Source organism: Dermacentor variabilis, chromosome 2 (genome assembly GCF_050947875.1).
Source record: "Dermacentor variabilis isolate Ectoservices chromosome 2, ASM5094787v1, whole genome shotgun sequence".
NCBI lineage: Eukaryota > Metazoa > Arthropoda > Arachnida > Ixodida > Ixodidae > Dermacentor > Dermacentor variabilis.
The window spans coordinates 59627121-59643690 of record NC_134569.1 but is presented as its reverse complement, the minus strand read 5'-3'; the positions used below and the strand labels follow the sequence as shown (position 1 = coordinate 59643690).

Here is a 16570-nt window from a genome sequence, read left to right as displayed (position 1 = left end):
ATCTTGATGCGTTGCACATGTGAATGACATTAATTTGAGGAACACAACTTCTCCATCTCAACCTTACCCCTTGTTGGCATGTCAATGTAATGCCTTTTCTTAAACCTTATTTTTGTTTTCATATTCAGGAAAACGCTGGTCTTCTTTTTTTGTGTTCTGCACATTATGGTAGTTGGGAGTCATTAATTAGGCCATATGCTTTTCACTCGCATTCCACTTTATGATGCTATTTATTGTTTTTTCTTTCCTTCAATGCAGAATTTCAGTTGCAGTGAATGTTTCTGTTGGCTCTCATCCTATGGCCATTGTTCCATTCATTTAAGCTCCATAAAAACGATGTGCTCTGTCTGTCTACAGTTGTCTTAACATGTTTGCTTTTGATAGGGCTATGATGGAGGAATATCGCCATATCCAGGAACAGAATCACATGGTGAGTGGTTAATGTGTCCCTCCTTTTATGATTATTTAAATGTTTGATTCCAGCTGTTGCAACGAACTCTATATTTACTGAGGCTGTGACCAAAAAAAAATATGTCGCAGTGTCGCCCAAAAGGGGAGACATTGATTGTGATAACAAATTATTAGACACCGCACGAGGTTAAGTTTGTAGTTGTATCACCTGCATAAACTGCTGTAAACATTTGCGTACTAGCTAAATTAACAAGCATGTTGCCATGAATGCGCAGGCAAACACAAACACATCTCACTCGATGACCATGGATACTTGCTGTCAAAATGCTGGCGTGATGATGAGCTGCAGTAGTAGCGAGTGAATTTCCCTCTGTGTTACTTATCGCTTCTATGCAAACTAGGCATGCAAGTAGGCATGCATGCTAATCAGTTTGTCCACTTGCAGTCTTAAAGTTGTGTTTAGAATGCTGTTTGCCTTCAGGCTTGGTTGTCTTTTATCTTTGGTTGACTCTGTATATTGTGTACTATGCAGCTACATTTACATGCAAGTGCAGTGCAAGTTAAAGTACTGCTCATTGATAATTAATATAGTGTGCTGTGGTTAGCTAATGTGGAAGCATTATGCTGTTTCATATTATTGCATGACAATGACTGCAGCTCAGGTGTTGTACGGGGCTATGTATGTTTCACTTAATATCTTCGCTTACTGCTGCACTGTTTTTGCTCGAGGTTCGCAGGAAGGTCACATTTTGGAGTCTACGTGTAGCGGCGTGACTATCGTCTCTAGAGCCGGTGAAAAAGAAGACGGTTCACGTGCACGTAACACAAGAACAGAATATGCAAGCGCACTTGATACCGTGGCTGCTCCTGAGATCCTGCGGCACCATGGCTGGTTAGCCTAAATAAATTGTGGCCATGGCAGCTACCTCTTCGCGCCGCCCCCTACAAATTGGTGACCTGGATGACTGGGTCCAGCCATGCCAGTGTCAGCGCACCGACTCTCCCAAGGCAAGAGTGAGGTGGCCTCACACGGTCCAGCGGACATCCCGTGGTTGCTGGTTGTCTGCATTCTACATCGACATACCAAACATCTGGTTCATCCAACTGGACAGCCACTTCCTTTTCAACAAGGCTTCCAGCTCTGGCTGTGTTCCAGGCTCCCGCTGCCACCTCCCGGCCCCGAGTTCTACTAGGAATTGCGGGCAGCTGTCCTTGCTCACTACACCACCTCTAGCACTCAGTCGCAGCAGCTCTCGCCTTTTGAACTGTCTCGTCATTCCGCCTCTGGTCGTCCTACATCGCCTGTGTCCACTCGTGCCGATCGTCAGCACGTGCCGGCCCAAGCATCCAACTTCTACTCAGTCCGTGAGCCTCCTCCCCATCTCAAAGACAGCTGCGCGATGACTTTCTCGGAGAAATTCACTGGGCCCACTGCTATTCTTTCTTGGACAGTCCCGCAAGTGAACCGCTTTCTGTTTGGGGGCACCTCACTCATCGCCGATTCAGAGGCTGTCCCACCAGCTCCACTAAACACAAATTTCACTCTCGCAGGCACGGCAACGCCACAAGCACAACCTTGTCGAAGCCTTCAGGGACCACCCCAACTATGTTACTATCGGCATTCGAGATATGGGCGTCAGCAGCAGCAGGCGGCCCTTCTGATGTTCTGTGCTCACACTTTCCACGGATGCGTGGCCTACCGAAGTTTTGCAGGAGCAGCTCTGCCATCTGGTTTTTTCATCTCAAATGTCACTTCTACGTCAACATCATGAGTGACCAACACTTGTGCTATTTCCATGCAAGTTACGGGTTGTCAGACGGTATTCTTTCGGAGCTCCGACTTCTACCAGGTCCGGGCATCTATGAGAACCTGCGGCAGGTCGTTATTTTGCACTATGGTGTCACTGTGGCTGCGCCTCGCTCACAATTATTACACTTCAACTCTGCTTGCTGAGTTGCACTGCACTGGGCATGGAGACGTCTACAAGGCAAGGCAGCATCCTCAACGCTCAAGACAATGTGCCCTTTGTCCAGACTTGGTGTTCCTACGGCACCATCTGCAAACAGGCGCGCAGCTCACGTGCACCTGCGTGCACTCTTTATGCTCCCACTGCAGGCATCCCGATGCAGTCCTAGGTTGTACAGCACTATACATCTAACCTGTGACAGAAGTGGCTGTCTCCCCGACCACCAGAGAGCTATATTTGTGACCATCACCGCAACATGGACTTTACTTGGTCTTCTTAACGGATGATAAAAATTGCCGCTCATGTACATGTATGTATGTTTGCAGTCTCTCTTCTTTCTGTACGCGCACCTTTTGCACATATATATGAATTGTGCTTCACACTAGGAGGGGGGCCGTGTAGCGGCACGACTATCGTCTCCAAGGCCAACGAAGAAGAAGATGGCTCAAGTGCATGTAGCTAGAGAACAGAACACTCTAGTGCGCTCGACCTGAGCGGACGCGGGATCAGCCACTCCCACGATCCCACAGCAGCATGGCTGGCTGGCCTAAATAAACCATGGCCACAGTGGCTACCTCTTCACGCCACCTCCCACATACATTATTTAATGTGACACTTGACTCAATTACTTGCCTGGTGTTTAAGAAAAAAATTCAATTGTGTCTGTTTATGGGGATGCAAGGTGCAGCTGAGATGGTGCTAGAATAAACTTGTGTTGCTGCCTTTCTGCAGCTGCCAAAAGGCAGCGACACAAGTTTATGCTAGCGCCGTCTTGGCTGCAGCTTCCATCTTCACAAACGAAGGCAAGTTTGCATTTTTTCTTAAAAACAAGGCAAGTAACTGTGCCAACTGTTACACTGAACCATATAGGCTCTAAAATGTGACCGTTCTGCGAAATTTGAGCAAGAACAGTGCAGTTGTAAGTGTGAAATTTTTTTGAGAAAATTTTAACTGAAATACACACGTCCCTGTAGTACCAGAGGCAATGTATGTGTGTGTGTATGCATGGGCGGCTCTATGTTGGTGCAGGGGGCTCGACATACTGTGCGGTGGCCTCACTCGTCCTCATGGGGCAGCTGCACTCAGCGCTGAGTGAACAACAGTTACGCAGCCTGCAGCGATGGTGTCTGAACCGGCAGTTGACGGGATTCCAGGGTCGTCCGAACAAACCCATCGACACTTGTTACTCTTTTTGGGTAGGCGCAGCCCTCAAGGTGTGTGTGCTGTTTCTATACAATGGGCTTTAATATGCATCTGTGTGACAAAGGTGTTCTGACAAGGCACCCCACAAAGCCTTTCAGCACAGTGAGGGATGAAGGGAAGGAGTTTCGACACATGCAGAGTAGGTGGACAGAATTGGCACCCAGTGTCGCACTGGGCTCTGTCTGTGCGGCTCGCTTAATATGCCATGCAGCATATCTAAACTTTTTCTTCAAAATTCTGTGTTGGCTTTGCTTTCTGCAAGCAAGGTGCCCAACACGATGTCACTTCCTCAGAACTGGAGACACATGAATGTTCAGATGAGCTTGGTGTTGATTACATAGTTGCAAAATATGAAGTCTTTTTATGTGTTTCCCATCTTTGAATCATCGATGTACCACAGTGGTCAATCCTGGGTGCCTCATTATTACCGTGTGCCCATCTAGTGGCATCAAGCTGCGGTCAGTCACATTAGATTCAACTAGTTGAGAACTTGTTGTGGCGACTTGACAACTTTGGTGTTTTTCTGCCCAGCGCAAGGCAATGGGTTTGATTGTGGCTGCATTTCATTGAGGTTATGTACAAAGGCACACTTGGCTTTAGGTGAATGTTTGTAGGAACTGAATTGTCACCTTTATGGGTGTGCTATTACGAAGAGAATGGACATGAGATTCCACATGCAAATAAACCACTAAAACTTATCTTGCAGATCAATAATCAAAATACAGGCAAGAAATATGACAAAAAATAAAACATTTCATACCAAACAAGACACATAATATCTAATGTTACAGAACAAGACAGAGTATATAAAGAATGTCCATCATCCTACGTGGGGCAGTGATGTCAGTTCGTCATTAGAGTTTGGTGCTGCGGCTCCTGTGGGTGTAGAGGCTTGGTTGATCACAACTCTCATCGGCAGTGTCAGCGACTGGTGGAGTTGGCGATGACGGTGCCTGGCCTTCCGCAAAGCTGCGGGCTGGCTTCGCTCCTGCAGGCTTCTTAGCGCCTGTCTGATCCGAAGTTGAATGCGTCTCTCCTTCAGCTGCTGTCCTCAGACCCGTGATCATCCAACACCTGGCCGTAGTGCGACGTTTCCTTCCTTCACACATTTCCCCGCCAGATGCCCGGTGCTGAAGTTGCTTTGGCCTGTTTTTGGAGGTTTGGCTTCCTGGGGACGGTTGTCAGAATTCCGTCAGGTTGCCCGATGCCGCTGTCTGGCTGCTGCTTGGCAGTATAATATTTGGTGTCTTGCGTGAAAGTACCACAGTCACTACAATGTTAAAGCAACATAGATGTTGAAAGTCAGTCTGGAGCCCCCCATCGATCTTGCACCAGCTAAGCCAACTCACACACACCAACACAGACACAGGTCTCTATAGAACTGCAACTGTGTTCTTTCCCATTTCTCTCCTTGCTGCCGTGCGCAGCTTCTAGGTGCCTTCCAGTTTGTGAACCAGGAGGAGAACCTAGAATTTCTCTATTCGACTCAGGATGCAATCACAGGTGGCTTCAGCAAGTGGCCCGACAGTGACCCTGGTACGTGACCGTGGTTAGCACTACTGCAGTACCACGTTTAGTTTTATTTCTTGTAACTGTTATTTGCACGTCAGTGAGCTGTTCAAAAAATAATAAAGGGAGAAATTTTAGTTGCGCTGTTTTGCATTGACCACGTAAGTGTTGGAACAGCTCAATTTTTCTGGTAAGCCCAAATGGGGAGTAAGTAATATCAGTGATGACGGAGAAAACACACACTACTACTACTACTACTACTACTACTACTACTACTACTACTACTACTACTACTACTACTACTACTACTACTACTACTACTACTTGTAACTGATGTTTACTTACAATAAAAATTTCATATTTCTCTTTTCCTTATCAGTAACCATGAATGATTAAATTTCTCCAATTGAATCTGTGAATCTCATAGGCTAGTGTGTTGTTTACCATAATAACTTGCATATAATATGAACCTGAATGTAAACAAGAGGCAGTTCTGAGGCAGTGAAAGGGTAAGAGAAACTTATTTGTATACAATATATTTTCAATATCGTTCAGTATATCTTTATTTTTCCTTTACATCAACGGTTTTGACCATGTAAAAGAAAAGAATACAAAATAAAAAACATTTATTCTCCTAAAAGAATTTGGTACATGAACATACTTTAAGTAAACTTGGCCTGGCCAAAAACACAGCAGAAAGCAGTACTCTACAGGGTACAGGGTATTTTGTGATATATTGTAAGGTACCCAGTTGGGACGCTTATTCCATGCCCAGGAAAAGGAAAAAAGAAAGGCTGGGAGCAACTGACCTGAAAGGAACTTGTTGGGCAAGTTGACTGATACTTGACGAAGTCATCGTAGCACAAATCACGTGGAAACAAAGAAAGGAGAAGAAGATGGGCATGCGTGGTATCAGTGTAGCTCTTAGACTGCCCTGTTTCTTCTGTTACTTTTTTACTGCCTTATTCCTGCTATAATAATGACGACTTCCCCAAGTAAGTCATACGACTTTATGTATAGTGTGACAACACCGTCTTGTGCAGATCCCATGCATGCCTACATGGGCATTGCGAGTTTGTCCCTCATGGGTGCGGAGAAGGTGGCACCGCTGGAACCAGGACTCAACATCAGCCAGCGAGCAGCAGAGCATCTGAAGAGCGTCCACGTATCTTGGACGGTGCTCGAGCTCGAGCAGAGGCTCAAGAGTTGCTCGAGCAAAGCAAATGGCATGGGTGGAGGTGGAGACAGATGATAGTGTGCCATAATGCCTAGTTCCTTCATAGTTGTTGCTACTTTGCGGGCCAGGACATATGTAGTTGTTGCACTTTTTTGGGCTGACATATCGTATCTTGTGAACTTGACGTACTGTCTTGTATTTTTTTTTCTTAGCTGCGGTGCGGTGCCTGTTGGTAATGACAGCAATCGACAATGAGATGACTGCAGAAGATTGTTTTTTGCTTTCGTTATATTTCTTCTATCACACCCATGCTCATGATGCTTAAGATATCTTTCAACTCCAGTTCATACATGTGGTGTAGTTATCTGCAGTATGTGTGCATTGTACTGCATATGGTGTCCTTCCTTGAAGGCAACCAACCATTAGATGCTTGCAATGACATTCTAAGTTTGAACAGCACATAAGCAGATATGTGCCATATACTTTGTGCACTACAGATTGTGAGCGCATTTCGTTATGACTTTGTAGTGTGTAATGTTTTTTGTAAACACTTCTGCTGATCTCGTGCACCATGCACGATACATCATATTGTTATTGTTCTTGCAGAATTAATTCATGCATGCATAACTGTCCTGGAAGATAATTTTTTATCTTATTTCTGAGCTTTTGTACATTACACTAATCTGTTTAGGAATGTAAACTCACACAATTCCTGTGAGCTTACATTCATGCTTTCTATTTTGCAGTGTTGAAAACTGAATGAGTGTGATATTATGCTGTTGCTGCTGTGATTCAATGATTAGGAGTGTAGGCATTATTCCGTGCTGCTTAAAACTGGTTCATGGAAATCTGTACTGCCAAGATATGCACAGTTCATGCGAATACTTCTCTGGTCATTTCACTTTTGTAGCTTATTCGTTGCTATCGTGATTAGAGTCATAACTGCTTTAAATATTTGAAAGCATAAATATTGCTAGTTTTTTCTGAAATGCATGGCTCGATACCCACGTGTTTCGGCTTCTAGCCACTATGCATTATTTTATCCAAAGACACTTTTACTATCTGTGAGATTTTAGTTTCGTTTGTGCCTGGCAAGGAGTTAATGACTGCTTACTCCCATTTTTTTTATTCAACTGTCTTTATGCAGTAGCTCTCGTAAAAATGGAGTGGGGTTCTTGTTATAAAATACTAGTATTTTATGATGACGAAGCCAATGTAGACTGGAAGATGCATTGAATTAACATACATAGAAATTATGATTATTTTTGTATGCTGTGTAATCTGATACATATCAATCTTTTCCATGTGAGGCAAAATCTTCTGATGCTAGGTATGGATATGGATTAAAACATTTTCAAAACCCAGATAATTCGAAGTCTTTGCTCAACTTATTTATTACTTAATTGGTTGCCATGTTTTACATGTGCAACATCCAAAAACAAACAAAGATTTGGATGTTTTTATCTGGAGATCATCAACACTGCTGCTTTAAAATGGTCACAGTGCTGAAGGTGGCATTTATAAAGTGTCTGTCTCATTTCTATCAATTTAGAATTTCAGTTTTTATCCTTATTTTCTTAACCTGCTGGAAAAAAACAAGGGTTCTGATTGTTAAGGCCTGAAATATGCCACTGTGATATAAAGAGGTGGCACGGAATGCAAAAACTAACATCAGACAAGCGCATGCAAAATTTTCAAAAGGTGTGTCGCTTGTTGCTTCTCTGATGTGACGTCAACCAATTGATCATTTAAAGGGGCCCTGAATCACATTTCTTGGAAGCTTCGAAAATGCCTTTGAATGACTATAGCGAGTGATAGCAGCATATGCTATCAGCAGCATATGGTAACTCCCAAGGATATATTACTGAAGTAATTCTTCATATAGACCTAGTACGAACGCAGATAGTTTAAGCGCAATATTTATTTTCCCCTTTCACCCTCGATGTCCTCCGCTCCGAAATAGCGAGGGGGTCAACGGTAGCAATAGAGTGCGTACAGTATAATGGCGAGTGGGCTCATCGCGACACCCCGCGGCAGCCACAGTATTTACACTACTCAGCAGTTGCAGCTAGGCATGGCTACGTGCAACTTTTAAGTGCACAGCAAGGCAGGAGTGCGTGCTCACGTGTTCCAAACTGGCCATGCTATGTAGTGTGGGCCAGCTTTTTCCTTCATGCATAGTAGGCAAATCCAGATTTCATGCTTTGTAGCGCTCAATACGAAATACGTCTAGCCAGGATCGGTCACTGCCGGGAGTGAGTATGCACTGTTGCACGTCTCTGGTAGATGCTAACTACTATTCATCAGGAGGCACGGCAGGCATAGTGTCCGTGTAGTCTGGGCTTAAGTTTTGTGTGGTTGGAGGCTAGTCGAGTGTTCCAGACTAATTGAAATTAGCAATAACACCCTGATAAGCAGTGTGGTCAAAGTTTCATCCATATGTGGGCGGGCGCAACCAAAGGCGAGCGTACGATAGTTGGCTCATGCCTCTTGATTGATGCCAGCTATTGGCCAATAGCAGCCGGGTATGGGAATCTGCTTTGTGGCGGAAGAGGGCAGCCCCAAAAAGGATTAGGAGAAGGCTTCCGTTGAGAAGAGAGTGTTTTAGAGAAAGGTGAATTTGCACTCCACTTGTGAGCTTCATGCACTGGGCACAATCACATATTTTGGCTGAGATGTTTGCAACAGCATATGCTATCTGCAGAATGTGCTTATTCCCGTAGCCCTAGGAGTGGGTTAGGACCCCTTCAAAATATAATTTTAAGTAATCTGATAATGAAAAAAATTTTGTGAATTGCTCAGCCTTTGTCAATACGTACACAATGCACTTACGTGAAAGGGAACGCTTGATTTGTGTTCCAGGCTGTGAACACCCTTGCTATATGCAGTGAAATGATAGACACTTTCTTGAGCACGTGATCTACTTAGCAGGCATCAGGAAGTGATGTCCTAACTTGTGCTTCTAAAGGAATTATTGTTCAAATATCAATTAGGTGACCCCTTTCATAGCACCCTGTACTTATCAATAAAATAGGCACTGCACGACTTCGACTGAACACTTGCATTTTATTGCTTTGTGTAACATTAAGCCACTCTGGTGTTATTTAGTGTAATGAATAACTGTTAAGGCTTCTTGAGCACATATTTGTTAGCCGTAGGGCAGGAATCCTCACACAGTTTAGGAAGTTCATTTAATGCAACTTGCACTGGAAAAAGCGCACTGCTAGTTTTTGCTGTTCAGCCTGGAGCTACCATTGCCAGCCACCCAGGATTTGACAAACATGAAGCGGTATTCTGAATGGCAAAAAATGCTTATCCATGTTTCTAGCATGCATTCTTCTTCACCTAAAGCATAAAAAATGCTGAGGACATGAAATGTGGCTTGAAATAATTTTAGTAAAGAAAGAATTCGGGCCTGCATACTGCTATCATGACACAAAGGGAAACATAGTGAAGGCCTCGTCCTCCTCGGACAGATCTGAAGAAAACCCAGTTGCATGTTTTCAGCTCAATCCTTGTTAACAACTGGTATATATTACAAACCTGAAAAACCTTTTCAGAGATTCCAGGGTTAGGTGCAAAAGCAGGATTTCTATGCACATGGACTAAGTGACCATTTCCATTAGCTCACCTAGCTAAAAACTGCTTTTGCTTGACTTGAACACTAAATGAAGGTACATCACTGTGTGCGTTATGGTTGTGCTGGATCTTGCATTCGCAACGTCGTCTTGGAGCATATGAAAAGTACTTCATCAGCGTTTTTCATTGTGCTGAAACAATGGCCCTGCACAAATTTGTGTCAATTTGCGTAATGACCGTTTACACTAAATTAATATGTGCCTCTGGCTTCAAGCCAAAGCAAAGTTTTTTTAGTGGTCAGGCTTAATTAAAGATAAAATAAAAATAATAAATGAATAAAAGCTACTCGTCACAAGGGTGTACAAGTGAGCCAGAGGGGCTTGTGGAAGTTACAATGTACAAGTTGCACTATGTGGTGCCTTCACTTTGTTAAAGGGGCCTTGAAAGTTTTGTAAGTAATTGTAGAATGGCCTCACTATTAAAGGACGTTGTCTCTTGGATCTCATACTGCAAAACTTTTTTGAATTCTTCTAGTATAAGCGGAGTTATTGCGCTGATACCCGGCGTCTTCTCTCCTTTTGTATCCGCTAGTGCGCTGGAAGCCACACAGTGGGGATGCCAAGAGAGCAAAGCCCCGGCCAAAAGTTGTGTCGCAGCGGCAAAACGGCTTTTCACGGTAAACTGCAAACCATGTACCGCTGACGTAGCTACAAGCTACGCGCAGTGTAAAGATGACATAATTTTTCTGTATTTTTGAGATTGTAGACATACATATATTTTTCACCTATTTAACTCAAAATTAGGGATTATGTATTACTGAGAATGCTCTCGCGATCATGAAATCAGCCAACAGCATTGGTGGGCCAGCTACTTTCGATGCTGCTGCATGGCAGCATTGTGGAAGCAAGAGCAAGCGATTTTTTTTTTCCATTTTTGGCACGAGATTGTAAATTTCCTGCTGCCTGTAGTACAGTATTATTGAGCTCAGTGTTTACAGCAGCCTATATGACAGATTGGCAATGGTTTCTTATTATGTTCAAGAAGAGTTTCATGGCCTCTTTAAGTAAATCATCAAAGACACACATGTTGTAAGGGGGCATGTGAGTAGTGTGTGAGTACAGATTGTAAACACGTTTTATATGTGGAATACTGCAGATATATGGATGGTGAATGTGTGCAGCTGGTGTGTGTGTGTCTCATGTTTGTTGTGCTGAGACATGCATATGATCCTGAGAGCTGTGGGCTAGAACACCACCCTCGGCTTGTCTGATGGAGCAGGATTCTTTTTACAAAGAGCATCTAGATACATAAAAAGCCTTGGCATTGGTGCCAAAAAAGCACCCTATTTTCCCTGAGGCTCCTTATGCTAATTGTTAGCATACCAGGCTATATCTGAAAAAGCTTTCAAGGTATTTTTGTGGACTGGGGATAGTTACTGCCCTGTCGCTTTGTGATCTTGGCTGTGCTTTGAAAATGTTATCCCTTTATTTTAAGATGCCTGGTTGAGAAAAAGCCTAAAGTTACAGGAACACAGTCTGGACATTTCAAGGAGGAGACTTACTTAGGCAGTTAAGACCTTTGCCAGTGAGTCATTACATGCCACAATGCAGCGGGCACAATTTTCACATTCAAGGTCCAAATTATTTGTTAGTTGACAAGGGATGTTAGAATTGTCTTGCCTTCTCGTCATGACATTGAGACACATATTCCCACATATGCTCTACACTAATGACAAACACTGTGCTGATGAGCAGAGCCTTAACACTGTGCTACTGACTTCTCTGCTAAATCACTCATAACCTCAGCTAGGCAAACAGTTTTTTTTGTGTGTGACAGTATTCACAAAACTGCAGCCTGCCTTTTAATTTGTATAAGAGGCAGCAGTTTTATTTTAATATTAAACATTTTACGTATCAAAAACTTAATGAGAGAGGATCCTAAAAATATGACATTTACTTCAAAACAGAAATCTGCACTGAATATCCTATGCATCTTTGTGGAATTACAGTGCGATCATGTATGGGCACATAAATGAAGTGAGAACTGCAATACACGTCTCTCCTATTGTGATATTGAAAATATTTTGTTGCAAAATTTGATGGCCCAAGTTAATATTTGTTTCTACAGTAGGTATATAAATCTCTTTTTAAATGCAACAAACATAATCATATTCGGTGCAGTGGATGTTGAGCAAATCGATTTTTCTATCTCCATGTATACAGTATACGAGAGCTGTCCCAGAAGGTTGTGCAGTGCATTTTAAAAAATTCATTTTGCAAACCTCCAGATACACCAATGTGGTCACCTTCAATATACTACTCCCCATTAGACAAAATACGCTAGTTCCACCTCTTCTATTGCTGGAAGCACCTCTTTTGTTAACCACTTCATCAGCGATGTTTCCTTTTGAATAGTTGTCACATTCCCGAAATGCCACCCCTGGAGCACAAGTTTGCATTTGGGGAACAAAAAAAGTCGCAGTGTGCTAAGCCTGACAAGTAGAGAGGGTCTTCCAGCACAGAGATAGAATTGCGTGGCAAAAAGTCGTGCACTATAAGTGCAGAGTGTGCAGGGACTTTATCATGGTGCAGAATCTAGCGCTCCTTTTTTGACAAATTTGGTCACAAGCAGTGCACACAGCCTGATGCTTCAGAACATTTATGTAGAAATCTGCATTGACAACTTGACCATCAGGTACAAATTAGTGGTGTACAATTCCAAGGCAGTCAAAAAAGCATGATCAAAATGACTGATCTTTGCTGTAATCTCCTGCACTTATGTTGGGGGGGGGGGGGAGGGTCCTTGGCTTATCTTTCTTTTTCCACTCCTTGCTCTGCATCTCCAGCTCGATGTCATATTCATAAATCCAAGTTTTGTCACTGGTGATGACCCATTGCAATTTATCGCTGTTGTCTGACATTTTCCAATCAATGTAACATTCTTTTGGTCACAGCTTTTGCTCAGGAGTTGCCAGTTTCAGCACCATCTTGGCACAAACTTTTTTCCTTCCCAAATTTCCAGTCAGAATTCGGTGAACGGACAGCCTTCCCAAACTAAGTGCTTCTGATATCATTCTAACAGTCATTCAGTGGCCACTGAGCACAAGAGAACGCACAAAATATATGTTTTCATCTGCACACAAGGTGGACGGGAGTCCTAATCTTTCATCGTCCTTATGGTCTTTATGGCCTTCCCGAAAACGCTGGATTTGAATGCAATTCTAGTCTAGTCCAGTTCAGTTCATTCAAGTCTAGTTCCATAGGCCTTCTGCAACATTTCATGAATATCTGCACAGTGCTTGCCCAATTTCACAAGAAATTTCATATTAATCCTTTTTTCTTTCGACCTCCATTTCAACAAAGACTAAAGATGGGTTGTACAAAAAGTGCACGCATTATATTCTGCCTTGTCATACGGCAGTCCGGCTCATACTAAAGGTCAACCAGGTCCTTTTGAGTAGAAAGAGCAGGACAGCTGCAACACTCTCTCCCACATTTATGATGACCCACTGCATGAACTTTTGCGACAGACATAGTAGATAGGAGCTCTTGAGGTAAATCTGTCTTCTTTATTCCTTGAACCAAGTGAGTAAGGTTGAAAAGCTTCCAAAACCAGTTGTTTCCTCATTAACACAAGATACCAAGGCTATACAGAGACACCCAGTAATGTGGGCCGAGGTATAAAAAAAAAAATGGCTACGAGATACAAGGATAGGACCAACAATGTTTTGCTAACAGTTACCTTGCGCAAAGTGGGGAACTTTTATCGGTATCCTTCATTAGCTAATTACTAGAAATTAAAGTACTTGTACAACTGCATAATCTCAAATGTCAAATTGTGGATTGTATTAAAAAATATATTTACCAGTTTCCCATTCGCTACATTTTTTTCTAGTTCTTTGCATTCCAAAGTTATGCCATAAAACAGAAACGAGAATATGAAGTGAGTGTGCATTTCACATGTGCGACAGCAATGTTCTTGACAGGGGTCCCTGCTACGCAAATTGTGTAAATGGCTGTTACTTCGTTAGTGTTTGGATTTAACTCTGTAAATAAAAGTGTATTCTAAGTGTTTAGTTAGTGAAAATTTCTTCATTCGCTAACATTAGCAATTTGTCTTGAAAGTAGTGTCCACTCCTCCAGCTAGCATAGCTGATGCGACAGAACTGTGATATCTACTACAGGAGGTGTTCAACAAGTCTGTTTCCATTAAAACAAATCTGTTACTATAATATCAATAAGTGACGAAACGCAAAGCATGACATGTTGAGCATGACATGACTTCTAAGTTTTTGCCTTATGGTACTATGTTTTAATGAAAAGGCCTTGCCAACTATAACCCTGCTTTCTTTTTAAAATTGTAGTATCATGCCTGTTCATGCAAGTGGGAAAACCCTAGTTGCTGGCTCTCCATGTGAGAGCCCAACTGTACAAGCAGTCAAACGTGGCTGGACACTCTCCTACTTGGTGGCTTGAGACACTAGACTAAGTTATGTTATCAACAATGAAGGAATGTTGCACACCACGCATCACAACAGATTCACTGGTACGATTATGTGAAGTTGCCCTATTATGTTTGGTCAAGCAAATGAGCTGCGGTTGATCAGTAACCATTGTTATGTAAAACAGGAACAGAAGTTTCATTGGTAGACAGTGGTCAACAAGGGTCAAGCAGTATGTAAAACGCTAGGAGAATCACGGCGATATGGAAGGTGCAATATAAGTCGCACAGCACCTTGCTAGAGGAAATAGACTCAGCATGGCAAGGCAGTTTGTAACGTATATTCGATCAGCAAGAAAGTGTCTTGATGTTTACTCCATGTTTTTCTGGCTTGCACAATTCTGCAGGACTTTATTTATAGAAAACTGGACGACGCCTCAAGAAAGGCGGTTTATCTTCCTTAGGAAAAAATTGTAAAAATTGTAAAATTGTAAATTGTAAAAAAAGTATTGTTTGTTAGCTTTTAGATTCCAGGTTCCAAGTAAAGTTCCTGTGCAATCACCTGTTTACTGACCTCTGCTGGTTGTTTTAAGGACCCAACCTAAGTTACAAAGTAAATGATCTGACCTAGCACCAAGATCACAACCCTCCACTGTGGATCACAGTGGAAGTTCTTCATGCTGGCTGGGGCGACAAGATGCAATCTAGTACTTCTGGCTGAATCCATGCACTGACAGCAAAGCAAGAGAAAGCGATATATGGTGGAGCTAGCTGATCGAAAACTACTAGAGGAAAATGTGGCGCTGCTCCGTACGGGCGGGTAAAAAACATATACTGTCACAGAGCACAGAAATTTGCTTCAGATTGTCCAGTAGAATTCACCATTAATGTTGTGGTGCACGCTGTTGCACTTTTGTTGTACAAGGTGCCACTTGAATCTTATGCACACCAGAGTCGATCACTGTATTGCGATTCTGGAGGCCAAGGCATGTTTTTAATCAGCTGCACACTTGCTGTGATTATAGTCCACGTTTGGTGATCTGCACCAGAAACAGTTCAATTGTTTGCACAAATGTGATGTTTGCACATATGTGAATAAAAGTGCACAGAGTTGTGTGACAGATTACTGGCTCCTTCTATGACATGCATGCATATGCATACGCGCACTCATATTATGTGCGTGTGCACACACGCACACACTGGGTGCTTTGCTTTAGTCTTCATAGCAAATTAGCAAAGTTCCACCTAGTTGAGTAATTTAGCACACATGTTACAGTTGCAGAATTGAAGTCCGTTAGGCTTGAAGGCATGTCCACTTAGCACGAATCCCAGGGCAAGTATCAGAACTCAGATAACGGTCTTTGAAACGCCCCCTAAATACTTTGGCATTACACAGTCTTGTCCCAATGTGCAAGGACGGCTGTTCAGGACATGCTGCTGGAATTATGGCAATCGACACGGTGAAACATGGGTTCCTACTAGTATGTATGAGCACAACTCAAGCAGCGACCGACTTTGATTCAGCATTAGCAACATATGTTTACGGAAACTAATGCAAAGATTAAATAGTGGAATTTTCTTAATTTGCTAATTTAACACTGATTTTTTGCATGGGTGTAACACTCTTTGCTCTGAGTAATCCAGCTAAAGTGGCAGCTCTGCATTGCCCATCAAGGAAACTTTTAGAAGCATATCTTTTAGCCCTCCCACAAACACCTCGGCGACGTTGAAGATTCTATAAAAGATATCTACAAAGCTTTAAAGGGACACTAAAGGCAAATACTAAGTCAAGCTAAAGTGATAGTTTAGCGCTCAAGAATCTCTAAGGCGTCAATATTATTGTGAACAGAGCCTTAATAATCAAGAAATTGAGGTAAATGCAGGACATGATAAGAGACTCCCTCGGGACATTCAAGCACTTGCCCGATGACAAAAGCACTCCCGAGTTAAATTCTGTCACTAGTGCTACTCAACTACTCGTTGCGAAAAACATCCTCATATCATAAGATTAAATAAAATGCTACTTGTCCAGTTCCACTTCATGTTTAGAAAAAAGAACTCATTGAAATTTTCGTTGACGATGATGCGGATGGTCAAAAGGTTTCGTTTTTGCTCGACTCTGCGCCACCCACGCTTTGGCGCTGCAATACTTTCCTGATCGTGTAGTGCTGCGCCAGTTTCGTTGGCTTGCGAAACTTGCACGAACTGTAAGTAGCAGAGAATTCAACTTCTATGTGATGTCGCGGGTTGCCCGAACAGTCTATGCCACTTGACCAAAAAGTAG

The 16570-nt window shown here is 42.8% G+C and overlaps 1 protein-coding gene across 5 annotated transcripts in view; it reads left to right on the top strand.

Annotated features, from left to right (window-relative positions):
* betaggt-I (geranylgeranyl transferase type-1 subunit beta) overlaps positions 1-16570 on the top strand; it is a 36492-nt gene that overhangs the window by 11159 nt on the left and 8763 nt on the right. For 2 of the 5 annotated variants that reach the window (XM_075680672.1, XM_075680671.1), the window contains exons 6-9: positions 385-430; positions 3408-3592; positions 5009-5117; positions 10438-10522. In XM_075680672.1, the coding sequence (XP_075536787.1) occupies positions 385-430; positions 3408-3592; positions 5009-5117; positions 10438-10522 (425 nt within the window). Of the gene's footprint in view, positions 1-384; positions 431-3407; positions 3593-5008; positions 5118-6133; positions 15410-16570 lie in introns of those variants that run through there. The other 3 variants (XM_075680670.1, XM_075680669.1, XM_075680668.1) reach the window with 3 other exon arrangements.